Source organism: Bos indicus x Bos taurus, chromosome 1, assembly GCF_003369695.1.
Source record: "Bos indicus x Bos taurus breed Angus x Brahman F1 hybrid chromosome 1, Bos_hybrid_MaternalHap_v2.0, whole genome shotgun sequence".
Classification (NCBI taxonomy): domain Eukaryota; kingdom Metazoa; phylum Chordata; class Mammalia; order Artiodactyla; family Bovidae; genus Bos; species Bos indicus x Bos taurus.
This window is the reverse complement of record NC_040076.1, coordinates 149,393,273-149,420,264: the sequence shown is the minus strand read 5'-3', so window position 1 is coordinate 149,420,264 and position 26,992 is coordinate 149,393,273. Positions and strand designations below refer to the sequence as shown.

Here is a 26,992-nt window from a genome sequence, read left to right as displayed (position 1 = left end):
GAAGTCCTGGCTCTGCAGTAGGATTCTTCCAACGCCACCCTCCTGGGGATGGGGAGAGTAGCTTCATTACTGCTGAGGCTGGGGAGAAGTCCAGGCTCCCCATGAGCTCTCTGAGTGGGGGCAGCTATTACCCCTCAGGCAGGGTGAAAATCTGGGCCCCTCCCTCTGTCTTCTCTGATACCATCCTGGCGGGAGGTGTGCGTGCCTTGCTACAGACTGGCAAGGGTAAGAGTCGAGGCTACCCACTCATCCTTTGCTCTCAGGGTGAGGTTGCAGTTGTTTCGGTGTAGTTTGGGCTTGGAGTAGAGAAGTTATCGTCTAAAAGTTTTCCGTCTTTCTAGGCTACCTCTCCCTTAGTACTTGGCTAGAGAGGGCAGACTTTTCCTGGGGCATTTTTTTCTGTATCCACTGATGTTTCCATGTTGCCAGCTTCCCTAGGATCCGGTCTGGGATATAAGAAGCAAAAAGGAAGAAGTAACAACAACAACAGGGAACTCACCACCATTGTTCTTCAGGCTCAAAGTCTCTGCCACGTCCTGTCCACTTTGTAGCTTGCTGTATGTGTGTATATAGGCAGACCTCATTTTATTGTGCGTCACTGTATTGCACTTAGCCAACATTGCATGTTTTACAAATTGAAGATTTGGGGCAACGCTACATCAGGCAAGTCTCTTGGTACAATTTTTTTCAATAGCATTTACTCACTTCCTGTTTCTATGTCAGAATTCTGCTAAGTCTCACCATATTTCAAACCCTCTACAAGCAAAAAGTTTACAACTCGCTGAAGGCTCAGATGGTGGTTAGCATCTTTTTAGCAAAAAAAGTATTTTTTAAATTTAAATAGGGGTATTTCTTTTAGGCCTGATGCTAATGCATACTCAATAGACTAGAGCATAGCATAAACATAGCTTTTATATGCACTGGGAATCCAGAAACTGTGTGTAACTCACTTTATCATGATATTTACTTTATTGAGGTGGTCTGGAACCTAGCCCACAAAATCTTTGAGGTATGATTGTAATGTTCATGGTTTTCTAGTTGTACAAAGTGGGAGGAATAGAGAAAAGTACATCTATGCCATTTTCCCAGAAGCTGAAATAGGAGGTTAATTGTAAATAGAAAAGAGAAAGTGGGACAAAGAATGAAAGACAAAAGCTTATGGAAATGGCACTTTCTTGCTTTCCTTTCTTCTCAGAGTTGTGCCCTGCTAAGAATGAGCTGTGAGGTACCCAGTGAAGGGGTAACCATCTCTCCCTTCCCTCCTCTGCCCAAACAGAATTTCAAGCTGCAAATGCGGCAAGAAGCACATAAAATGAAATTATTTTTATCAGTAAATGTTCCTCATTCTCCAGTCCAGTAAATGTCACATTTGGTTATGAAATTGAATTTTTCAAAATAACATTTTTAAATACTCCTCCAACTTAGTCTTTTGGTATTGACACAGATGAGAGATGGAAGGGTTTCATCTCCTTGTCTCCAACATCCTCTCTCACACATGCATAAGTAACAGGCTGATTTCTGATGGTTGGAATAGCTGGGGCTCTCTGGCTCCTCTGACCCAGTTCAGCAGGGATGACCTCTGTTTTGAAAACAACCATCCACACCACTTCTCTGGACACCAACAGTGCCCAAGAGTGGCCTGGCTTGGGAAGGAGCTGTTACTGTGCTCCACTGGCTTCCCCATCTCACTGGGGCATTTCCACATGGGTTGTCCAATATTGAGCAGCCCAGTCTAAAGTTTCACCCTGGGATTAATCTTCCTGAAAAAAAAAAAAAAAAAAACACTTGATCATGGCCCTCTCAAAGGCTGTCCGTGATCATCCCTCACAAAACTGAGCCATAAATGAATGAATGAATGGAAGAATAGACAAATAACTAAATCCCTTGCTCTCCATTGCAACCCAGGCAGTTCTTGAGGCAGAACATGGACAAATTGCCTCATGACAACACAGCCCAGCCCTAGTGAAGAAGCTAGCTCATCCCTGCCAATGCAAACTATAGGCAGAAGTTAAAAGGCAGGGGAGTTGTGAGCTCTGAGCAGTTGTTTTCTCTGTGTAATTTATTTTCCCCCTTAAACTATAACCACATATTTGAAACAACTTTAGAAGGGCTCTAAAATTCATTCATTGCATCATTCTATTGCATCACTTCCTAGAGCCGAAATCCTTCTGGAACATTCTGGACAAATGATGAGCCAGCATCCCATGTGAGGAAACTCACAACTGTTAACAGAAATTTTACTCCTTCTATTCATTCTTTTTTTAATTAACTTTATTGGCATATAATTGCTTTAGCAATGTTGAGTTTGTTTCTATTGCACAGTAAAGAGAATTATCTGTATCTACACATGTATCTTGGAGAAGGCAATGGCACCCCACTCCAGCACTCTTGCCTGGAAAATCCCATGGATGGAGGAGCCTGGTGGGCTGCAGTCCATGGGGTTGCTAAGAGTCAGACATGACTGAGCGACTTCACTTTCACGCACTGGAGAAGGAAATGGCAACCCACTCCGGTGTTCTTGCCTGGAGAATCCCAGGGACGGGGGAGCCTGGTGGGCTGCCGTCTATGGGGTCGCACAGAGTCGGACAGGACTGAAGCGACTTAGCAGTGGCAGCAGCATACATGTATCTCCTCTTTTTCAGATTTCCTCCCCATTTAGGTCACCACAGAGCACTGAATGGAGTTCCCTGTGCTATACAGTAGGTTCTCATTAGCTATCTGTTTTATTTGTTTTTATTAAGTCATTAAGTCATATCCGACTCTTTGAGACCCCATGGACTACAGCACGCCAGGTCTCCCTGTCCATCACCAAGTCCTGGAGCTTGCTCAAACACATATCCATTGAGTCGGTGATGCTATCCAACCATCTCATCCTCTGCCATCCCTTTCTCCTCCTGCCTTCAATCTTTCCCAGCATCAGGGGCTTTTCCAGTGAGTCAGCTCTTTGCATCAGGTGGCCAAAGTATTGGAGCTTCAGTTTCAGCATCAGTCCTTCCAGTGAGTATTCAGGGTTAATTTCCTTTAGGATTGTCTGGTTTGATCTTCTCCTTGCAGTCCAAGGGACTCTCAAGAGTCTTCTCCAACACAACAGTTCAAAAGTATCAATTGTTTGGTGCTCAGCCATCTTTATGGTCCAGCTCTCATATCTGTACATGGCTACTTGAAAAACCATAGCTTTGACTATACAGACCTTTGTTGACAAAGTGATGTCTCTGATTTTTACCACACTGTCTAGGTTTGTCATATCTCTTCTTTCAAAGAGCAAGCGTCTTTTAATTTCATGGCTGCAGTCACTGTCCACAGTGATTTTGGAGCCCAAGAAAATAAAATCTGTCACTGTTTTCATTTTCCCCCATCTACTTGGCTTCCCTGATAGCTCAGTTGGTAAAGAATCTGCCTGAAATGTGGGAGACCCCGGTGGTTCAGTTCCTGGGCAGGAAGATGTGCTGGAGAAGGGATGGGTTACCCACTCCAGTATTCTTGGGCTTCCCTGGTGGCTCAGCTGATAAAGAATCCGCCTGCAATGCGGGAGACCTGGGTTCGATCCCTGGGTCAGGAAGATCCCATGGAGAAGGGAAAGGCTACCCACTCCAGTATTCTGGCCTGGAGAATTCCATGAACTGTATAATCCATGGGGTCACAAAGAGTCAGACACATTTACTGGCCCAGAAAATGAGCTACTTTCACTTTCACTTTTCCTTGCCTTGAAGTGATGGGACCGGATGGCATGATCTTAGTTTTTTGAATATTGATTAAGCCAGCTTTTTCACTCTCCTCTCTCACCTTCATCAAGAGGCTCTTTAGTTCCTCTTCGCTTTTATAGATAGTATCAATAGTGTATATACGTCAATCCCAATCTCCCAACTCCTCCCACCTGCCTTTCCCCTTGGTATCCATATTCATTCTTTTGTTTCATTTGGGGATTTTGCTTTCTCTTCTTTGGAAACAAAGAGATAAATTCTTTTGAGTTTTCTAGTTGTTCCTGAAGCTGTCTTCACTGTTGCCTCTGGAAGTCATGCCAGAGGTATCTGCAGGTGCTGGGGCTCAGAGAGAATGGTCACCAGAAAAGTAGTAGGCAGGGATAATGCCAAACGGGAAGTTAAATCTGAAAGACAAGGAGACGCGGACCGTGCAGGCAAAGAAGGCAAGAGGAGGGGTGGAACGATGCAACGCGTCCAGGTGCCAAAAAGGGGTCATTTGGCAGGAACGTAGTTTAGGAGCAAAGAGTGATGGGAAATGTGCCTGAAGAGGCCCTCAGAAGCCAGCTCTCCAAGGAAAGTGTTCTGACTTAACCACGGAACAGGGCAGAGCTGGAAAGGCAAGGGCAGCTACTGGAGCACTCACTGTGCTCAGAACCTGCACTGTGGGCGAAAGGAAAATAGAAAAGAAGGGACATCGTTACAAACTCTTTTCCCCTTCCTCTTGTGAACAGGGAGAGTTTAGCAAAACCACTGCTTCTGATGAAGCTGAGTGGAGGAGGCATCGGCCCCTGTAAGGTCTAGGGTTCTGAAAGATAGTCCTGGAGGTGACTAGAGCTTCAGAGAAATACTGGCCCAGAAGGGAGGCAATAGATGGAGTGAGATGAAGCCAAGAGGGAATTCCAGGCTGCTTCCAAGATTCAGCACGCTGTCGCTGAGTCCTGGAGGGCTGCAGTGAGCCTCACACTGGTGTGTCCTCCGACAGGCGTGCCTCCTGGGGTTGGTGGCAGTGAGAGCCGCCTCTGCGTGTTTCAGTTGTCCCCATCTCCTCAAAGCCTCTCTGCAGCTGAGCTCAGCATTCTCTTTAAAGAGAACGTCTTGATGTGATGAGAGCGATGATGCTTGTCCTATATTTTATGATATTTCCAGGAGCTCTAGGAAAAGAGGAATGAGTCACTCATCAATATTCCAAGAAATCAGCCACACTGGGCATCATGAGAACTTGCTGGGATGTTGGTACAGGAAGTCTGGAGTGTCGCTAGCCCACAGGGTTTTTTGAGCAGGGGAGGATACACACAGAGGTTTGGAGAAACTATAGCCGTGCAGTCCAGCAGTTTTCTGATGCAGCCCCGCCACCTGCCTCTCTTGGCAAGTGAAGCTCAGGTGCTCCACTTGCTTCCAGGAAAGGACCCGGGGTGATACTCCAAAGCCTTTCCTCCTTCCTGAGACACACCCTGGAGCACAGGCGAATGGAGGTGATATGAGTACAAGGACAGTCTTGAGTTCATTTATTTTTATAAGTCATCCTAATACCTCCGTGCAGGAGACCCCTCCCAAGTCTAGTCAACACGGCCGCAGGGACACAGCCTAGGGAGCCCTGCAAGGGGACCGTACACAAGGAGCTTGGAAAGGGTGTCTCGGAGAGATGGGGTCTCACCTTGTGCAAAGGAGGCCGTGTCACCAAAAGCATCCTGCTTGCCCTGCCCTGGAAGAATTTCATCTCCTCCTTCAAACACACCCCTACCATTTTTTTTCTTTACCCCAAATCCTTTAGATCTTTAGATCACCTTAGGAGTCCTTCAACAAGTAAAACAAGGATAAAAGTAACTAACTTAGGGACTTCCAGCGCACGGGTTCGATCCCTGGTTGGGGAACTAGGATTGTACATGCTACGGGGTGACTACTGAGCCCCCATAATTGCAGCTGCTGGGTCCACGTGCTCTGGAGTCCAAGAGCCACAACTAGAGAGAAGGCCACATGCTATAACGAAAATCCCACGTGTGGCAGCTAAGACCCAGTGTAACTATAAAAATTTTTTTAAAGAAAAAACCTAACTATACTACATAACATTGTACCGCATTCTAAGGGACAAGTTCTCAGTTCCTCAAGCCTCCTTGTTCCTTGGCTGCTAAGAGAGAGTTCTCTGGGTTTCCCCAAGGTGCCCACACTGGTTCAGGCCTTGGCCCCCTGCCCCCTGCCCCCTCCTCCCACACATCTCACCCCGTCTCCAGCCCAGGTCTCCCTCCGAAGTGACTCAGCCTGACCTCTGCGGTCTGCACACTGGACACCCCCACCTTCTAAGCTGGCCCCTCCCCTCTTCTCACACTTGGCCTTGGGGACCTGCTGCTCCCCAAGTACCATGGTTCCCCATCTCTGCTTCTCTACCTGGAATATTCGGTCTTGTTCCTCCCTCCCCCATCACTCTTCTATTTTTTTTATTTTTTTTTTCTGGCCATGCTGTGCTGCTTGCTTGCAAGATCTTAGTTCTCCAAAGGGATTGAACCCAGGCCCTCAGCAGTGAAAGCAGAGTCCCAACCACTGACCCATCAGGGTATTCCATCTTTAGTCCTCCTTGACACAACAAAGCTCTTCCTCTGTGAGCCTGCTCTGGCTCCATGAGTTTGAACTTTCGGGTTTGACATCCAACTCCACTCCTTCCCAGCTCTGTGACCTGGGCAGTTTGGTGACCCTCTCTGTGCCTTGATTGCTCCATCCCCAAAGTGGAGGTTAGAGCGTTTCCATCACAGGGTCATGGTGGGAATTAAATGAACTAATCTACCAACTCCCTTGACATAGTCCCAGGGCATAATAAGTGTGAAATAAATGGGAGGGGTTCCTATGGTATTCTCCCAAACCATAGTTGCGTGCTGGCTACTCATTTCCATGAGTTTTCCATTAGGCAAAAAAGCTAATCAGTGGCTCTTAAATCCTGAGACCAGTGATATTTTTCAGTAGCAACTCAAGGCAACATATGTCACCCCATTAGAAGAACACTCATTTGATGGGCTATCTGAGGACGTGGCATTTTCCCTTTAAATCAATCCTCCAGTGACCTCCTATGGTGTCATGTCAGGGAAGTGGAAAAGGGAAGCTGCAGATGGGGGCGACAGCTGGCACATTTGCAGAGAACCCAAAGGATAAGGTGGGAAATGTGTGACCCCTGCTTTAACCTAGAGGTGAGGTCTCCAGTGAGGATAGAAGCTCATAAAATAACTATCATTTCCCACTTTATACAAATGTTCCTTTAAGCGGTTGCAACTTTTTTTTTTTTAAATCAGTTCTCTGATGAATATAAGCACACATTTTTAGAGAGATAAAAATATCCAAAATGCAAATATGACTGGTTTGAAATACATCAACTCTGATGAGTTTCCCCCTCATCCTGAAAAACCTACTTCTGGGTTCCAGAAAGTAAGACAGCCGCTCTGCTCTACACGCAGACCTCACTCAGCGGTACCAGCTCCTGCCCTCTGTGTTCGAGGGAGCCCCGTGAGGCGGAAAATCCCCTCCTCCAGCCACGCTAAGACTTGGCACTCATGAATCAGCCCCACCCCAACCTACCCCCACGCACAGTGTCTTCGTCGTAGCTTTGAGTTACAGTCCAATTCTGCTATATTGTTGTTGTTCGGTCGCTAAGTTTTGTCTGACTCTTTGCGACCCCACGGACAGCAGCACACCAGGCTTCCCTGGCCTTCACCGTCTCCCAGAGTTTGCTCAAACTCATGTCCATTGAGTTGGTGATGTTATCTAACCATCTCATCTTCTGCCATCCCCTTTTCCTTCTTTTCTCAATCTTCCCCAGAATCAGGGTCTTTTCCAATGAGTTGGCCCTTCGCATCAAGTGGCCAAAATACTGGAGCTTCAGCTTCAGCATCAGTCCTTCCAATGAAAATTCAGGACTGATTTCCTTTAGGACTGACTGATTTGTAAATTATAAGCTCTGTTATAATTGCCCCCATTAAAAATCTCTCTGTCATTTCAGACAGAAGGAAGTATTTATCTGGCGTGGTTCTGGTAGGAAGCCACATTCACCCCAACTGAAATAGAAGTATGGGTATAAATCACACACACACACACACACACACACACACACACACACACGTGCACATGCAGACATCTCAAGCAAACTGCTGAGCTTTTTATTTATATTTCGGGTATGGTAGAGAGAATAGAGTCAGACAGTAAGAAAAGTAAATACCCACTGGCCCTGAGAGTCAATGCTCTGGCCCAAAGAGTTTGATGTGATTTTAACAAGACACTTGGGACTTTTTTCAGCATCCTTGAACATGTTTTGTTCAAACATGTCATCATGATTCGCCAAAACTCTAAATGTTTCTGTTATCCCATTAAATATGTGACAACACAGTTCTAAGTGGAGTTCGTCTTAGAGCAGAAGAACCCAGCTCATCCAAGGAGTGTGTCAAGGTTCTGGGACTTAGTGTTCTGGTGGAGGGTTTGAAAACAGGATATGGGGTGCATGGCCAGCAGCTGTTGATACTCATACGAGTCGTTTCCTGGGAGCCAGGCAGCCTTGGGTCTCACGCGCTTCGGGGAAAGCTGCTCTGTTGTTTTTGGTACAAATGCCAGAGATCAGTATTTGCTTCAGTTACATCAGGTGCGTCACTGTGGGGTTGGACTTGATGGTCTTTAAAAGAATCTCTTCCAGGTTTAACCTGTTATCATTCCAAATCTCTTCCCAGTATTGTAATCCAATAACCAGCAAGTTTATTTTGGAGGGAGCTCTCGGCTTTAGAAAAAGGAGGAGAATTTGCTCAAATGAAGTATAAATCCTTCGTCGAGTATACATGCCATGTAATTGCAAACCTCAACTTCTGATATTGAGGGAAGGACATAAGGAGTTTAAAGACATCTCCTAGGATGATTAAACTACTTACATAGAAACATGTCATGATTTCCACCATAAATTATGACATAGATGAGTCAGACTGAGAGGGCTAAATGTAGAATTTTTATGGGCCCCTCCCCTTGTCGATGTCAGAAGTTTTCATTTAACTACAGGGAAAAGGAAAATGCTGATACAGGCAGTATTTGATTTCTCCAGGATATCCAACATATCTGTATAAAAATATCTGCAAGGACCGCCCACGAGCAAGATTGGGGTGCAAAAGGTGGCAGGTTCATAAGAGATAACACAGTGATATACACACAGGAAGACAGACAAACCCAACAGGGCTTTGTAAGGATCTAATGCCTGGAAGCTGAGTGCCAGGGGTTTGGGGAGTCTCACCACTGGGACCATTAGGAGAGGGCCAAGTTGAATAGGTCAGTGATGCAGAGTAAGACCTGATGGGCACAGAGAATAAAGGGAAGACCAGTTACAGACCAGGATATAAGGAGAGATGGTCTAAGTAGGGGTGGGGGTACAGGGAAAAATCAGCAGAAGAACTAAGCTAGGAGGTGAAGTGGAGAGTCAGAGCAAGCAGAGACAGAACAAGGGCCCTGCAGGTGAAGGATGAATTCAGTGAGTTCTCACCGTGGAGTTGCATCGATGCATAAACTGCCATCGACTGTTAGGGTAGACTCACCTTTGAAGCAGCCTCTGTGCGCGCTCCTGTGAACCCGTGCTGCTGTGACAAGGTCCTCTCCGCCTGGCTTGTTTTTCTCTGCCACTCAGTGCTCTTAGCCTCTCCAGTAGCTATGCCAGTTCTTTCCATCTTGATATAAACCACGTGGAGGGCCAACCATCACAGTTAATGCCTCTACAGCAGGATGGTAGATTGCGGTTTCTCAGCTCTCCTCCTCTTCTCAAGGGCAAGTATTAGTTTAAAGACGAGGCGGTGCCCAGGTTTCACTGCTGTTAATGAAGGACTTGTGAAAATCAAGTGTACTTGGGATGTGCAAAGTCGTTTATTGACACTCATAGCAGACCCTTTGAGTTTGGGAATACTGGCTCTGGAAGAATGAATCATAGTGCTATGAGCTGAATTTCAGTATTCAAGCCAGGACCCATTGGCTCAAGTCCTAGCCAAGCAACTGCGAAGAGTTCAGCACTAAACTATGGCACTCGGGAAAACTAAATGCCACCTTGGACTTCTAAGAAGCGGAATGTTGATGGCGTAGGGCTGGAGGACTGCTCCACGACAGAGTCAGTGACGTGCCTACTCCACGTGAAGGCGTGCTATGGTCCTTCATAAACAGACAGTCAGAGAAGTAAAAATGGCAGTATAAAGGCGCAAGAGACAACTTTCTGCCTATCAATTTGGCAAAGATTTGGGGGGAGGGTAGTGCTAATGCCACGGACAAGCTAACAAGGATGCACAAATGTTTTTGAGCATAATCAGAGTCAGCGTTTGTGGGGGACAAATTGGGCTACAAGTGTCAAAATTCTTAGTAGTCATACTCTTAACCCAATCATACCTAATCCTAATATTTATCCTCAGTGTTGACAGGACAAGGGCACAGATACGTGAGTTCAAGAACGTTCATCACAGTGTTTTATAAAATAGTGACAATTTGAACCAAATTCAGTGGAATCTAGATAAGGAAATTATTATGTAACTCATGATGAATGCCATGCAGTCAGTAAAAAATGATGCATTCTACCTTTATTGACATACAAGGTGTATGATACTGTGTTAAGTGAGAGTAGCTTCCAACACTGTATATGTAGTATAGATATTTCTATTTATAAAAGGGGGATTCTATTTCCATATCTGTATATTTTTACAGGTATAGAAACTGGAATAGAAGGTTTTCGCCAAAATACTACAGTGGTTTTCTCTGTGGATTGGCCTTATGAAAGAATTCTATTTTTTATTTTTAATTTTTCAATATAGTCTGAGTTTTTTAAGTAATGAGTATGTATAAGTTTCATCATCAGAAAAAACAAGGTTGCAAAAAAGACTCTGTGTGACCCCATAGACGGCAGCCCACCAGGCTCCCCTATTCCTGGGATTCTCCAGGCAAGAACACTGGAGTGGGTTGCCATTTCCTTCTCCCTGTATAGGTTTCATCATCAGAAAAAAACAAGGCTGCAAAAAATAAGAAAATAATAGCAGCTACTACACATGTTAAGAATCTAAGGAACTTAAAGAAATTGAACAGAAACTTCAAAAAAGAGAACCATTATTCTTAACAGTCCAAAGTAAGCTCCTAATTACAACAGATTCATGGCTAATGAGTAAAATAGTAGATTCAGCGGGTAAAGAACCTGCCTGCCAATGCAGGAGACATAAGAGAGGCAGGTTCGATTCCCTGGGTTGGCAAGATCCCCTGGAGAAGGAAACAGCAACCCACACCAGTAGTCCTGCCTGGGAAATCCCATGGACAGAGGAGCCTGGCGGGCTACCATCCAGGGATTCACAAAGAAACTGAGCATGCACGCATGCGTACTACATTTTCATAATTTATGTATGGGCATTCTGGTTCTCAAATTCAGTGGGTTATAACCTACATCCCAGTTGAAACAAAATGTTTTCAGCCCAAAATAGGGTCATAAACCCATTAAAACTGATTTACTTCAAAAAAAAAAAAATTAAAACTCCAAGAGTTAAAAAAAAGACAAAGAAAAATGTGTAAGCAGATTTACTTAGCTTTTAGGAAAAAAAGAAACCAAATGACTGCAAAAATACCAGCTCCAAAAATACCAAAAAAGCTCCAACAGGAGAAAATAGAGAGCGAAAGATTGGCATAAGGATGTCAGAACTCCAGTGTCAAAGAGGTTTTTGAAAACTTGTCGTGCATCACCAATTACATATATCCAAGATCATTTCCAAGAGCCCTAGCGTTTTTTAGGGTCCTAAACAGCTCTTGTCAGTGACTGGCTGATCATAGAGCAATAATGTGAGATTTGAAAACTCATTTCATCTTTGGTGACCAAATTCTAACAGAAGAGAAAGGGGGTGTGACAGAGAGCTGTTGTTACAGACCCACTGTGTTGATTCATATTTAAGATGTGCTTTATATATAATTATCTTTTTTTCTCACCTCCAGGAAAAGCACAAAGAGGAAATTTCAACGATGGCCAAGTTGACAGAATCCATGAGTGAGTAACTTGAAATTTATTCTTCACCTTTGGTTTTGAATGGAAAACTACAGAATACTGCAAAAAAAACACATCCCCTTGTGATTATCCAATTATCTTTCACTCTTGTCATAGCCAAGGTCTATTTAACACAGATCATATTGTGTTAATGTTATGTTATGCATTATTCAAAATTCATCTCTCACGAGGTCCAATTCTGTACTGAAATGGTCACCTAACGTTTGGAGCTAAAGAATCAGAATGGATTTTATTTGTAACACTGCACTGGGCATTGAGAACCACAATAATTTTAAGCTGACTTAAGAGGTTTAGACAAAGTCTAAAGCTGAAGTTTTGTGTGCAGATATTCCATAGGCTGGACAATTTAAAGAGAGCAAAAATGGTTTATTGTTATTAGACCTGTTAGGTGGTTCAGAAATTTCAGAGAAAACCATTAACCAGTAGTGGAGTACTTGAGATGTAGGCAGTTGGAATGATTTAGGTTTCAGATCCATCCGCAGTATAATGCTCTAAGCCCTTAAGCCAAATAAGCAGGATACACGAAGCGTTTTGTAGAGAACAGAAAAAATTAATTATAATAAATCCTGCAAACTGAGAAATGCAATTTCCTGTGTTGACGTTTAAATATTGAAGACCATACGGATATGAAATAAACAGACCACACAGACTTTTCCCCTTGGAAAGGTACTTTTTCCGGTGATAGATTTCACATCTAAAGTGGCAAGGCAAACACCTCTCCATTACCCTCAGGGCCATAAACACCTATTTAGAAGCGGCCGGCAAATTAACCATGGATCTGGCCCACGTTTAACTGCCCCTCTGTCTCCTCCTGCTACTTTTTCTCAAATCCCGAGACGATTTAAATACGCCTGTTTTCCTGTAGCACGGATAATGAACCCTTGTCTCTGAAGGTTCTGACTCCAAGGAAAGGGAGCGATACAAGATTCTGTGCATCACTTTCTCTAATTCCTCACCCCAAACCTCTGCCTAACCACACCATGTAAACGATAGCTCTTAGGGACTTAGTGAAGAACAAGATGCTTCACTTCACATGCCTCTTTTCCTCTCTCCCTTCTGAGTATCCCCTGCCTTTACTCCGTTCTACCCTTCTCTCTGCCTCTAGCCTTGCAGACATAGAAACGTTCAGAGGACTTACCACTTGATTCAAAGAACACCAAACTGGTTCTTTGTCAGGGAGAGGACCTTGAGTCACAGCAGGTGTCCTTCTCAGACCTGGAATGAAACAGTGAGTATACCAGGACCACCATGAAACTGACATGCCCGGGCTGTCAAAATATGGAGTGAGATTGTGACACTCCAAGTAATTCACCATCCATAACACATCCACAGACTTAGTACTCATCTCCAAGTCCAAAGCCATCAACACAAAAGACACAGATTCTCTGAACGCTAGAAAGACCAACAGCTTGGGACTAGCATCAGTGTCCAGGGATGGAGTCTGGGGTGTACGGTGCATTAAACCAAATAGTATCTCATGTGAATTGTGATGCTAACAGGTTTTATGATGAGGATCTTATTAGTATCTGATATTCTAGTTCAGTGAATATTTTTTAACTTACCTAACTAATTTGTAAACCATTAAGGGCCCTATAAGAGATCTACTGGTCAGTATCTCTGATAAAGTTATTTTCATTTTTCTTCTCTATTGGATTCAGATGGATTTAAATAAGGGCCTTCCCAGGACCCTCCCTGATGTGTTGGGTTTTGGTCTTATGTCTGCCCCTGCAATTATTCTAGTGAATTTGATCTATGCATCCACTGGATTAACAGAATGACACCAAAATTTAATTCCAGACCCTCAGGTAGATAAAAGTGCATAGCCATTCTTCTAGAATTTGCTCAGTCTTTTTATAAATAACATATATGCGCTCAATGCACAAAGAAAATTTAAAGTTTGAAGACAGACCTTGGAAACATATCCAACATTTCAGTCCCTTGATCCTAACAAAGATAAATAACATTATAAAATGTGTGTGTGTGTGTGTGTGCACGCGCTCAGTTGCATCTGGTTCTTTGACACCCCCAAGACTGTAGCCTCTCTGGTTCCTATGTTCATGGAATTTTCCAGGCAAAAATACTGGAAAGGGTTGCCATTTCCTTTTCCCATAAAATGTATAAGATGCAATATTACTCTCTGAGGGGCTCACTATGAAAGTTAATCATGTGGTCAACACTAACAAATGTTTCACAAAAATGAAATTCCTGAATAATGTCATATACAACCTTATATGTATTCTACATAGGAAAACTTCCTGCTATGAAATGAATACATACTTATGGAAGGAGAGTGTATCTGTAGGCTAAGAAAAAAATTAACATTTAATTGTTGCTGTTGTTCAGTCCCTCAGTCATGTCCAACTTTTTGGGATCCCATGAACTGTGGCACACCAGGCTTCCCTGTCCTTCACTATCTCCTGGAGCTTGCTCAAACTCATGTCCATTGAGTCCGTGATGCCATCCAACCATCTCATCCTCTGTTGTCCCCTTCTCTGCATGCCCTCAATCTTTCCAAGCACCAGGGTCTTTTCCAATGAATCAGCTCTTTGCATCATGTGGCCAAAGTACTGGAACTTCAGCTTCATTATCAGTCCTTCCAATGGATGTTCAGGGTTGATTTCCTTTAGGATCGACTGGTTTGATCACCCTGCTATCCAAGGGAGTCTCAAGAGTCTTCTCCACACCACAATTTGAAAGCATCAATTCTTCAATGCTCAGCCTTCTTTATGGTCCAACTCTCACATCCATACATGACTACTGGAAAAACCATAGTTTTGACTAGATAGACCTTTGTCAGCAAAGTGATGTCTTTGCTTTTTCATATACTATTTAGGTTTGTAATAGCTTTTCTTCCAAGGAGTAAATGTTTTGGTTTTTTTTTTTTTTTAATTTCATGGCTGCAGTCACTGTCCACAGTGATTTAATTACTGCATGATAAATTTGATGGGAACATCAAATCCATGATCACCAGGGAAAAGAGACAAAAACAGAACCACGAATGCCCAGGACACAGCACACTGAATGGGTTTCCAGAGCCAGAGAACATTTTGCTTGTTAAACTGCCGAGCAAAAGCCATCTGGTTGCTAGAACATCCCTGTGTTTAACTAGAACTGGAGGGTGCTTCTTCTCCAGTCCTGTTGGGGTTCACATGCTTATGATGGCTATGCCAGTGCACTCACGAGGATGGGGGTCTCTTCTTTGTCTTCTACAGCAGGATGGGGAGTATTTCTATCACTTGCCATTAATCACCCATCTCAAAAACAAACAGCATTCATCACTTTTTAAAAGGGCAAGCAAGGGACACAAAATATTAACAGGGTTTTTAAATGTTTAATGAAAAATGGGCTCCCCTCATAGCTCAGTTGGTAAAGAATCTGCCTCCAATGCAGGAGACCCAGGTTCAATCCCTGGGTCAGGAAGATCCCCTGGAGAAAGAAATGGCAACCCGACCCAGTATTCTTGCCTGGAGAATCCCATGGACAGAGGATCCTGGGGAGCTACAGTCCACGGGGTCACAAGAGTCAGACACGACTTAGCAACTAAACCACCACCAATGAAAAAAAAACTTGAATAAATACATGACAAGACTTCAAAATATATTTGTCTCATTGTTGAAGTGAAGAGGGGATATGATAAGAGAAAATACAGAAAGGAAGAAAAACAGATGAAATATAAGAAAATGCACCTGAGAGAAATACAGGAGGAAATATATATATATATATATATATATGAAAGTGAAAGTCATTCAGTCGCATCTGACTCTTTGTGACCCCAGGGACTGTACAATCCCTGGAATTCTCCAGGATAGAATACTAGAGTAGGTAGCCTTTCCCTTCTCCAGAGGATCTTCCCAACCCAGGGATTGAACCCAGGTCTCCCGCATTGCAGGTGGATTCTTTACCAGCTGAGCCACAAGGGAACCCCAAGAATACTGGAGTGGATAGCCTATCCCTTCTCCAGGGGATCTTCCCAACCCAGGAGTTGAACCGGGGTCTCCTGCACTGTAGGTGGATTCTTTACCAACTGAGCTATCAGGGAAGCACATATGTATAAAGTATATATACATAAAACCCAGAAAAAGAGCTGATAAAGAGGAAAGAGACAGAATCGGGGGCAAAGACAAGAAGAGAAGAGAAAGGAGCCAAGCAGACATATTGACAAGGAGGTTCAGGAGGTTAAAATTCATACACTGCACACATGGGTTCATTGGCCGTGACTTTGAATGTTTCAAAGGCTATTGATTTTTGCCACTCCCCTTTGACATTTTAATCTCTGTTAGCATCTGTTAGAAGTGGATATTCTCATACTTCAACCATCAGAAACCCTGTTCCAAATGGGCCAGCAGAAAATTCCGGACTAGAGGAAGTTACTCTGAACTTGGCCGTCACGAACCCAGATTTTACTACCCACCCAAGAATGGAAACCAAGCTGAAAGCCTGACCCAAGTGGAGACTCCCAACCTTGCCTATAAATAGGCACATGGTGACCCCAACAAGGAAACCAAATCCCATACTTTCTATCATCAGAGGTAACACTGAGGCTCTGTCCTGGCCCCTAGAATCTAAGTCAGACAGTGACAAATTGGAGGTGTTGAGAGTCATGCAGGAGCTGTGCAATCGTGATCCTTAAGAGTGCCTTTGTAGGTCATTCTTATATAAATTTTCTGTAGGTAATTCTCTTCAGGGTTGTCGATTGCCAGTATATCTCCCCCATCCTTGGGAATATGTCAGACACAGCACAAGAAGTCTCACAGTATGGGTCCACTAACAATGTGGATTGAAATCAAATGTCTGGTCCTGCTAGCAGTGATGGAGTTGTGGGGCAGGACAGGTGGAAATGCTTGGCCAGGACACCTTCTCCAGGCTTCAGAGCCCCTTTCCAAGCCCCACTCCAATCCCCAGCACTCGGCCTGAATTCCTGGAGCCCCCCCTTTTGCAGCTTTCTCCACATCAGGCACAGGTACAGAGCACATCCCTGAATAAGTAGGCGGTCCTCGGGGCCGGCCACTGCACACTCAGAATCACAGAGGGAGGAACTGACTCTGAGGTTTTCCACTGTCCTCTGTCCAACCTCTCTAGGGCATGTGAGCCCCAGAGCACCCCTTCAGGTCCTCCCCACGAACCATCCTACCCAGGCTGTGCCTTCCGTCATCCCTGTGATCATCGCAACTATAACCCACCTGCACAGCAAAGAGTTCCCCATCACTATCTTCAGATAAACAGCAGAGCAGCTACTGTACCCCGAGCAATCCTCTCCCAGTCAGGACCAAGGTGAGTGAACCGCAGTCCCTCCCATTGTCCACAGACATGGCCTGTTTCCTGAGGCACTTAGAGATCTTGGCTGTCTGCTTGAATGAAGAGGGAATCCCTCCTCCTGCCATGAAAGAAATCGTTCAAATTTAGCCCAGACTCCAAGCGTGCTCGTGTCAAATGAAATGAAGAGTGAGAACCAATTACAGTCACTGCATATTAAATTAGCTTCATTAAAACACAGTGGTTTTAATTATTCATTCTCTCCTGAGAATGAGCTGCTCTGATCACTCCAGCATTGTGTTAAGCCCTGGAAGACAAGAAAATGGGGTCCTTGCTCACAGCACGTGCAGTGTTTGGGCTGAAGGAGGCGGAGACCAACCGGTAGAGCACCCAGAATGAGGGTCTTGCAGAGGTGGCTTGGCAAGCACCGCGGTTTGAGGCGCACCGCTGTGTGCCGGGCGAGGGGCGGGGGAAGGGAGGGCGAGGGCGAGGGCAGGGGCCGGGGCGGGGGCCGGGGGGTGGGGCGGGTGTTTCCCGCATAGCTCAGTCAGTAAAGAATCTGCCTGCAATGCAGGAGAACTGGGTTGGATTCCTGCGTCGGGAAGATCCCCTGGAGAAGGAAATGGCAACCCACTCCAGTATTTTTGCCTGGAGAATTCCATGGACAGAGGAGCCTGGCGGGTTACAGTCCATGCTGTCGCAAGAGTCGGACATGACTTTGTGACTAAACCACCAGCCCCTGTGTGCAGGCATTATATAGGCACCCAAAGAATATGCAGGTTTCAGGACTTCCCTGGGGGTCCAGTAGTTAAGAATCCACCTTCTAAAGCAAGGAATGTGGGTTCTATCCCAGGGAACTAAGATTCGCACATGCTATAGTGCAACAGGACCAAGCACCCAACCAAGACCCAGCACAGCCAAAAATAAATCAAAACAACAACAGCAAAAGGCTGTACGGGTTTCGCCAGGCAACCAGTGGGGATGTGAGTGCCCGCACCCAGCACCCAGGATCCAGCTCAGGGAAGCAAGGGAATGGCTAGCTTCCGGGACAGCCAGCACTGATGGAACAGCAGTGAAGAGTCAGGGCATCAAGACAGCTGACAGCTGGGCACCCAGGCAAGAGTCAGGTCATAAAAAGGTGAGTCCGAAGCCTGGATTTTTTTCCCATGGGTGACAGGGAAGCACTTAAGTGCAGCAAAAGAGCTAAGAGGGGAAAGGTGAGTCCAGGAGCTGAGAACCTAGAGCCAGGACGGGTCCAGCAGAAAGCAGAAGAGTCCGCAAGGGCAGGGATGACCACCACCATGGCTCCAGAACCGGCCCATGGAACAGGAAGCTCAAGTGGGAGCCCCAGGAGCCCAGGAGAGCAGGCAACGAGATTCTCCACAGGGGCACCTTTGTCCCGGAGTGTGGGGTTCCTGTTGGCAGGAGGAAGGAGACAGTCCGCTTCTGTATTAAACTCTGGCCCTGCACTGCTTGCTGTGGTGTTGAAAGCCCTGTATCCCCTTTGGGAAATGCCTGCCCACCCTCTCAATGGCACTGTTGCCCACACCTACCCCCAGCCCCATTGGGCAGGATATGGGATGTCAACACAAGACACCAGTTTCGCCAACCCCTCCCCAGTGGAAAGGGCTTCCCAGGGGGCTGGAGATAAAGAATCCAGCTGTCAAAGCAGGAAATGCAGGTTTGATCCCTGGGTTGGGAAGATCCCCTGGAGGAGGAAATGGCAACATACTCCAGTATTCTTGCCTGGGAAATCCCACAGACAGAGAAGCCTGGTGGGCTACAGTCCATGGAGTCAAAAAAAGAGTGAGACACGACTTAGTGACTAAAATAGCAACAGGAAACAATAACCCCAATGGAAAAGGACGATGTCACCTTCCAGGCAGAGGTGGGTACCCAGACGTTGGTCTCTGTTCATGGTTGGTTCAGTTCAGTTCATTTCAGTCGCTCAGTCGTGTCTCACTCTTTGCAATCCCATGAACCACAGCACGCCAGACCTCCCTGTCCATTACCAACTCCCATAGTCTACCCAAACTCATGTCCACTGAGTCAGTGATGCCATTCAACCATCTCATCCTCTGTTGTCCCCTTCTCCTCCCACCTTCAATCTTTCCCAACATCAGGGTCTTTTCAAATGAGTCAGCTCTCCGCATCAGGTAGCCAAAATATTGGAGTTTCAGCTTCAACATCAATCCTTCCAATGAACACCCAGGACTGATTTCCTTTAGGATGGATTGGTTGGATCTCCTTGCAGTCCAAGGGACTCTCAAGAGTCTTCTCCAACACCACAGTTCAAAAGCATCAATTCTTTGGTGCTCAGCTTTCTTTATAGTCCAACTCTCACATCCATACATGACCACTGGAAAAACCATAGCCTTGACTAGACGGACCTTTGTTGACAAAGTAATGTCTCTGTTTTAAATAAGAGACCCCATAGCTGGACTGGATGTAGGACAGTGGAGGGCATTTAGGACAGGGCAGAGCAATTCTTTGCGTAAGGTCATTGGGGAGAGAAATGACCCTCTCTCAGGGACTAAAGCTGTGTCAGACCCACCAGATGGTGCTTTTAAAAATGTATGTTCTCCTTCCCAATAAAACTCGACACTTTCAACATGGAAATCTGTCTCAGACTCACGCTCTCACAGGTAGTCGCAGAATCATCACAAAAGTAACACAACTTGATTTTTAAAGGTTATACCCCATTTATGGTTATTATAAAATACCTGTTCTATTCCCCATGGCCTTTAAAAATTGTGAATCCCTGTATTGTTCACCTGTATTTATATCATTTATACTTCAACTCTCAGTTCAGTTCAGTCACTTAGTCATGTCCAACTCTTTGTGACCCCATGGACCACAGCATGCCAGTTCTCCCAGTTCATCACCAACTCCCAGAGTTTACTCAAACTCATGTCCATTGAGTCAGTGATGCCATCCAACCATCTCATCCTCTGTCGTCCCCTTCTCCTCCCACCTTCAATCTTTTCCAGCATCAGGCTCTTTTCAAATGAGTCAGCTTTTTGCATCAGGTGGTCAAAGTATTGGAGTTTCAGCTTCAGCATCAGCCCTTCCAATGAATATTCAGGACTGATTTCCTTTAGGATGGACTGGTTGGATCTGTTTGCTGTCCAAGGAACTCTCAAGAGTCTTCTCCAACACCACAGTTCAAAAGCATCAATTCTTCAGTGCTCAGCTTTCTTATAAAGAAAGCTTTCTTCTCTAACTCTCACATCCATACATGACTACTGAAAAAACCATAGCTTTGACTAGATGGACCTTCATTGGCAAAGTAATGTCTCTGCTTTTTAATAAGCTGTCTATGTTGGCCATAGCCTTTCTTCCAAGGAGCAAGTGTCTTTTAATTTCATGGCTGTAATCACCATCTTCAGTGATTTTGGAGCCCAAAAATGTAGTCTGTCACTGTTTCCATTTTCCCCCCATCTATTTGCCATGAAGTGGTGAGCCCAGATGCCATGATCTTCATTTTCTGAATGTTGAGTTTTAGGCCAGCTATTTCACTGTCCTCTTTCACTTTCATCAAGAGCTCTTTAGTTCTTGTTTCTGCCATAAGGGTGGTTTCATCTGTGTACCTGAGGTTGTTGATAACATCAACTCTACTTCAATTAAAAAATGAAAAAGATGACAGAATACTAAATTCAAATTCTGAGGGAAATGATTTTCAACCTGAAAATTTATACCTGGCTGACTGATGGTTAAGTTGGAGGACAGAATACAGGCATTTTTAAGTCAGAAAGCGTGTGCTTACTCGCTCAGTCATGTCCGACTCTTTGCGACCCCATGGACTGTAGCCCTCCAGGCTCCTCTGTCCATGGGATTCTCCAGGCAAGAATACTAGAGTGGGTTGCCATGCCCTCCTCCAGGGGATCTTCCCAACCCAGGGATTGAACCCAGGTCTCCCACATTGCAGGTGGGTTCTTTACTGTCTGAGCCACCAGGGAAGCCCCCAACCCCATGCAACCTTTAAAAAAAATCAATAAAAGAAAAAAAAAAAAGAATACAAGAAAGAAGACAAGATGGGTTACAAGAGTAGTGAAAGAGGTGAAAATTTTCTAAAGTAAATGTATGAATCTAGTTCATAAAATTCACGTTAATCACTAGACCTAAAGCCAGATACTGTCTACAGTTCAGTTCAGTCGCTCAGTCATGTCCAACTCTTTGCGACCCCATGAACCACAGCATGCCAGGCCTCCTTGTCCATCACCAACTCCTGAAGTCCACTCAAACCCATGTCCATTGTGTCAGTGATGCCATCCAACCATCTCATCCTCTATCATCCCTTTCTCTTCCCATGTTCAATCTTTCCCAGCATCAGGGGCTTTTCAAATGAGTCAGCTCTTCACATCAGGTGGCCAAAGTATTGGACCTTCAGCTTCAGCATCAGTCCTTCCAATGAACACTCAGGACTCATCTCCTTTAGGATGGACTGGTTGGATCTCCTTGCAGTCCAAGGGACTCTCAAGAGTCTTCTCCAACACCACAGTTCAAAAGCATCAGTTCCTCAGTGCTCAGCTTTCTTTTTAGTCCAACTCTCATATCCACACATGACTACTGAAAACAGCATTACCTTATTGCCTTTGAGGATTGAAAGTGGGTAGGAAGACCTTTTTGTGTTTTATACTCTTATTATCTGCATTTATTTTCAGTTTGGATATAATTACTTGTAGTAAAAGATTTAACAAAACTTCAAAAAGGCATCCCCTAAAAAAAAACAAGTAACACAACTTAAAGTCAAACTTAGGGCTCTTGAGCACTGGTTCCTTGTGACGCTTCATTCCTTGTGACGAGTATCTAAATGAGCTCCTGTGCCAGCCGCCCAGGGAAGCGTCACTGCCTCTCCTTGTTCTAACAGGGAGGTTTCAGGGCTTCCTAAACCACCCTCTGGCCCCCATATCTGTCAGCTCTCCCTGGCCGTGTGCCCTTGACTCTCCTTGCTGTCTCCTCCTTCTGTGTCCCACCCGGTCTCCCTTCTCACGTGTCTTCCTCGTCGATAGAGGACACATGTTGCTCGCCCACCCAGCGTCTCCTCCAGACCCTCCTTTGGGGAGCTTCCCACCTCCCCTCCTTTGCACCTCCACACCTGAGATGACAGCCGGTCCCCCCCTTGCAGGTGAGCTGATGTGGACGAGCCGGGGGCTGGGTGTCTGGCCGGCACACATGCCACAAGCAGCCCCGCCCTCCCCAGCAGCCCTGCCACGTGCTTCTGGGACCAGGTTCTGGAAGTCCAGCCTCCAGGCTGGGTCTCTGACTCTCCAGGGAACTCTGGAAGCTCCATCCTTCCCCTTGTCCATCCCGCTCACACTCACACTCGCCAGACTGACTAAATCAGCAACTCTTAATGGGTGCATTCTCCCTTTTTGTGTCTTTTTTCCTGGGTTCAGGACAAGGGGAGGGGGTGCCCAAGAATGGATGCCCAGAGGGACCAGCGTGGAGGCGCAGAAGATGGTGTTGTATGTCGGGTCCCCACACCGTACATTGTTTCAGTCCCACCGTTAGGCAGAAATGCTTCCTTTGATCCAAAATGATAGAGTCTCTTCTCTGGGTGTGCTCCTCTAAAAAGCTGGTTTTTTGTTGTTGTTTTGTTTTGTTTTTTCACTAAGAGGCATACGCTTTCCTTACTGGAATACATCTCTTTTGAATTCAAGGATGATCGCATCCTGCCTGAGATGATGGACCTGTTGAGTTGGAATCAGAGATTCTAGCTCAGAGGTGAGAGGACCTGAGAAGGCCCATAGACCTCGTACCGCTTAATGGTCTAACCCACCACGCCCTCCCTGGTCCCCCCTTTCCTTCCCTCCCAAGTCGCTCCTCATGGGGACTTCCCTGCTTCTGTGCTTCTCCTGCTCCTAACACCCAGCTCCAAACAAGAACGAGGTTTTCTCTTTGCCATCTCTGCAACAAGTGTGCCATTTAAAGGACTTAACTGGTAGAAACACACAGCTGTGTTCGAAAAACAGTGAATTAAGTAAGTAAATTTCAGCTTAGTGTGCCTGACATTTGTCCAGGTTATGACAGTCCTTCACACAGGAAATGGAGAAAATCTATTTTCTCAAATTCACTTCCCTCCCTTTATGATTTTGGAGGTCACCTTGGCCCTCACCTTCTGATTAATGTCCCTGATTCGACTGGTGAGGAATTCATCTCAGGCACCAACCACTCCTCTGGGGCGCTCAGACGAGCTCCACCAGGGCTTATTGCCTTGGGCATCACTGACATCTGGTTCTGGATAGCTGTTTTGTCGGTGGTGCCCTGGGTCTTCATTGATGAGAGCGCAGGCTTTCTCTAGATGCAGCAAGTGGGGGCGACTCTCTAGTAAAGGTGTGCAAGCTTCTCATTCAGGTGGCTTCTCTTTGGCAGAGCACTAGGCTCTGGGGCTCACAGGCTTTAGGAGATCTGGAGCAAGGACTTAGTTGCCCCCGGAAGCATGTAGGATCTTCCCTGACCAGGGATTGAACCCACATAGCTCAGTTGGTAAATAATCTGCCTGAAATGCAGGAGACCTGGGTTCAATTCCTGGGTTCGATTCCTGGGTCGGGAAGATCCCCTAGAGAAAGAAATGGCAATCTGCTCCAGTATTCTTGCCTGGAAAAGCCCATGGACAGAGGAGCCTGGCGGGCTACAGTCCATGGAGTCGCAAGAGTTGGACACGACTTAGTGACTAAACCACCACCACCACCACCCCTGCATTGGCAGGCGACTCTTAACCACTGGACCACCAGGGAAGTCCCTGGATAATTCTTCACTGTGATGTTGTACATATTGAAAGATGTTTGGCAGCATCCTTGACCTTAGCTCGGGCTTCCTCAGTGGCTCAAATGGTAAAGAATCCGCCTCCCATATGGGAGACCCAGGTTTGACCCCTGGGTCAGGAAGATCCCCTGGAGAAGGAAATGGCAACACACTCCTGTATTCTTGCCTGGAGAATCCCATGGACAGAGGACTCTAACGAGCTATAGTGCATGGGGTGGCAAAGAGTCAGACGCTACTGAGCGACTGGCACTTGACCCTAGCTCCCAAAGTATCCATGCACCTTCCCCCAGTTACCTTCCAACATCACTAAATTTGTTCTGGGAGGCAGGTCACCACCCCCAGCCCCCCACCCCCAGTGGGAGACTGGGAATCACTGCTCTAGACCAATGAGCACCAATCCTTTGTGCTTCTGTAGCCATGGTGGGTTTTTCCAGTCAACTGCAGATCTTCCCAAGGTCTCCAGTATCACTCCCTGCTGTATCCACCACCTTCGACTTGATTAATGCAGGAGTGGATACCTGAGTCAACCCTGGTGGCCACCAAGAGAATCTATCTGCCTCGATTGCCTGCTTCCGGGGGCAGCCGAGTCACTAGTATTTCTGTTTCTATTGATGATGCCATTGACTGAAACTCAGAAGATAAAGGGAATTTTCCAGCATGATAATGTTCAAGAAGAGAGTTAGAAATGGCACAACTCCTGGGGCTGGCAGAAAGGGGAAAGGTGGAAGGTAGGGGGTGGGGAAGAGGTGGAGACCTCCTTTCTCCCAGAAGCCGGGAGGAATATCATTCTTTCCAAAAGAGCAGTTTTAGGACCTGCCCATTGGCTCTGTCAATAGCTTTCCTCTCGCCCTTTGCCCTTCGGAGCTGCTGATGGTGGAAAGCCCAGCTCTGGGGCGCTGCATCCGCTCAGCCCTTCCCTGCTGGTTTCCACGTGCCCTGAGCTCAGGGGCCACCTGAGTGAGTGAGTGCCATCAGCACCTCACTGGTGTGTCTCTCTCTCATTTGGGGTCACAAGGACTCTGCTCTTGTTGTTCAGTGGCTCAGTAGTGCCGACTCTCTGCAACCCATGGACTGCAGCACGTTAGGCTTCCCTGTCCTTCACTCTCTCCCAGAGCTTGCTCAAACTCATGTCCACTGAGTTGGTGATACCATCTTAACCATTTCACCCTCTGTCACCCCCTTCTTCTCCCGTCCTCCATACCTGGGCTCTGGTCCTCCATTTTCCACCCTGCTTAGAAAAGGTCATGGCACGCAAAGAAGGTGTTTGAGGCATATAAGTCACTGTGCCACCAGCCCGGCTTGGCCACCTGGAGACAGTCACCCTAGCCAGGCTGCCACCACCATCTGTGGCGGGGCGGGGACTGGCCAAGAACAACCAAAAATCTCTCTCCATCTCCGTCATCACCCCCACCCCATCCGCACACATCTCAGCAGCAGTCCGTGCTCCCCAGTCTGCTCTGCCAAGCCCCTGAGAGAGCACAGGTGACCCCCAAGGCTGTCCAGGAGCTGGGACTCCCCCTGGGGCACCAAGGGCAGAGCACCCCTCCCCCGAGTTGGGGGCCCAGCTCCCCACCCCTTGCCCTAGCTTCAACCCAAAGGAGAAAAGTAAACAAATCCACGTTTGAACTCTCCTGCTTCCTCCGCTCCCCTTTCCTGCCTCCCACCCTCTGCCTGTCTCACTGTCCTCCCCTCCCCCTCCCCCGCGCTGCCCCCTGGAGCCTGCCCCGTCCTCCCACCACCAGTCACCCCCACTTGATCCCTCCCCTCCCTCCTCCCACTGCGTGAATTCCTGCCCCCCTCCTCCCACCAACTGTCAGACCCCCTTTGCGGAGCCTCTGCGGACGACAGGTCTCATCAGGGGAAAGAGTGGGAAAGAGATGCTGTGGCCACTAGCGTGGGGCCAGAAGCGGGGGAACTCGGGGTGTCAGGCATCCGTCTGGGCCCTTAGGCTGCAGACAGAAGAGTCCCCCGCCCAGAGGCATGGGGCCACGAGAAAGGCAAGAAGGCGGGGACAGATGCCAACCCAGAGCCAAAGGGCGCGATCCCGTGTGTGTTTAGCAAACGCTGAGCCTGAGATAAGGCGGGTGCGCTGGGAGTGAACAGATGGTCCAGGGAGCAGCCAGCACCACTGACGTACCAGGCTCCCGAGAGCACGGCACAGGTTGGGGTGCAGGGGTGGAGGGTTGCCCTCCACACCTGTGGCCAGGTCTTTCTCAGACCCGGGCTGATGGGAGCCCCTGGGTGGAGGAATCTGTTTCTCAACCTGCCCAACCCTCTCTGCCTGGCTGACACTTCCAGCAGCAAGACAAGGATGCCCTCCAGGGAGCTGGTCATCACTCACCTGTCCCTAACTTGATTCCCCCAGGCTGGGCTGGTGCCGCTTATCCTAACACCCCCTCCCTTTCCCCCAGACAGCTTAGGGTTCTCCGGGGGGCTCCCTCCACCTCCCTGAATGTGTCTGGAGAGGGCACACATGGGCACTGGCCAAGACTGAACTAGGGTGAAGGTAGATGGCAGCTGATGGGAGGGAGTCACTTCCCAGATTTCACCGAGTCTCGGCTTTACCAAGAGGAAAGGGCTGCGGTGGGCGGGTGGGAGGGTGTTCAGCAGTAAAAACATCCCTGCCTACATTTCTCATATGCATTTCTGCTTTGATTTCATCTCTCCCAAGATATCAAATTTCAGGCTCAAAGGCGTTAGGAGGAAGGGAGGCGGGGGGCGTCTTGATGTTTCAATACTGACTCAGAGAGTCTCTCTGAAGCCCAGAATTGCATTCATAAAGGTTTCTACATAGTTGGCGAAACATCCCTGGCGTCCTGGGCCAGTGTGATCCTTCTAGGGAGAGCTCCTTCCGTCACCGTGGTCTTCTGCAGGATCTGACGGCCACTCGGCCCACTCCAAGTTGGGAGCCCCACTCACAAACTACTTACCCCTTCTTCTCTGAGTTTCTGTGGGCTTCCCTGATGGCTCAGTTGGTAAAGAATCTGCCTGAGATGCGGGAGACCTGGGTTCAATCCCTGGGCTGGGAAGATCAGCTGGAGAAGGGAAAGACCCACTCCAGTATTCTGGCCTGGAGAATTCCATGGACTGTATAGTCCTTGGGGTTGCAAAGAGTCAGACAACTGAGTGACTTTCACTTTTCACTTTTCTGAGCTCCTACAACAGAGCTTAACAGCCACCTGGCAGTGTTTTGATAATGTGTATAAAGCTAATGGATATGTATATATGAGCTAATATGTATACTTATGCA

The 26,992-nt window shown here is 46.8% G+C and overlaps 1 protein-coding gene across 2 annotated transcripts in view; it reads left to right on the top strand.

The window, feature by feature from the left end:
- KCNJ6 (potassium voltage-gated channel subfamily J member 6) overlaps positions 1–26,992 on the top strand; it is a 331,877-nt gene that overhangs the window by 74,449 nt on the left and 230,436 nt on the right. For both annotated transcript variants that reach the window (XM_027548902.1, XM_027548903.1), the window contains exon 2: positions 11,652–11,703. In XM_027548902.1, coding sequence (XP_027404703.1) covers positions 11,679–11,703 — 25 coding nt within the window. In that variant the 5' untranslated portion in view covers positions 11,652–11,678. The remainder of the gene's footprint in view (positions 1–11,651; positions 11,704–26,992) is intronic.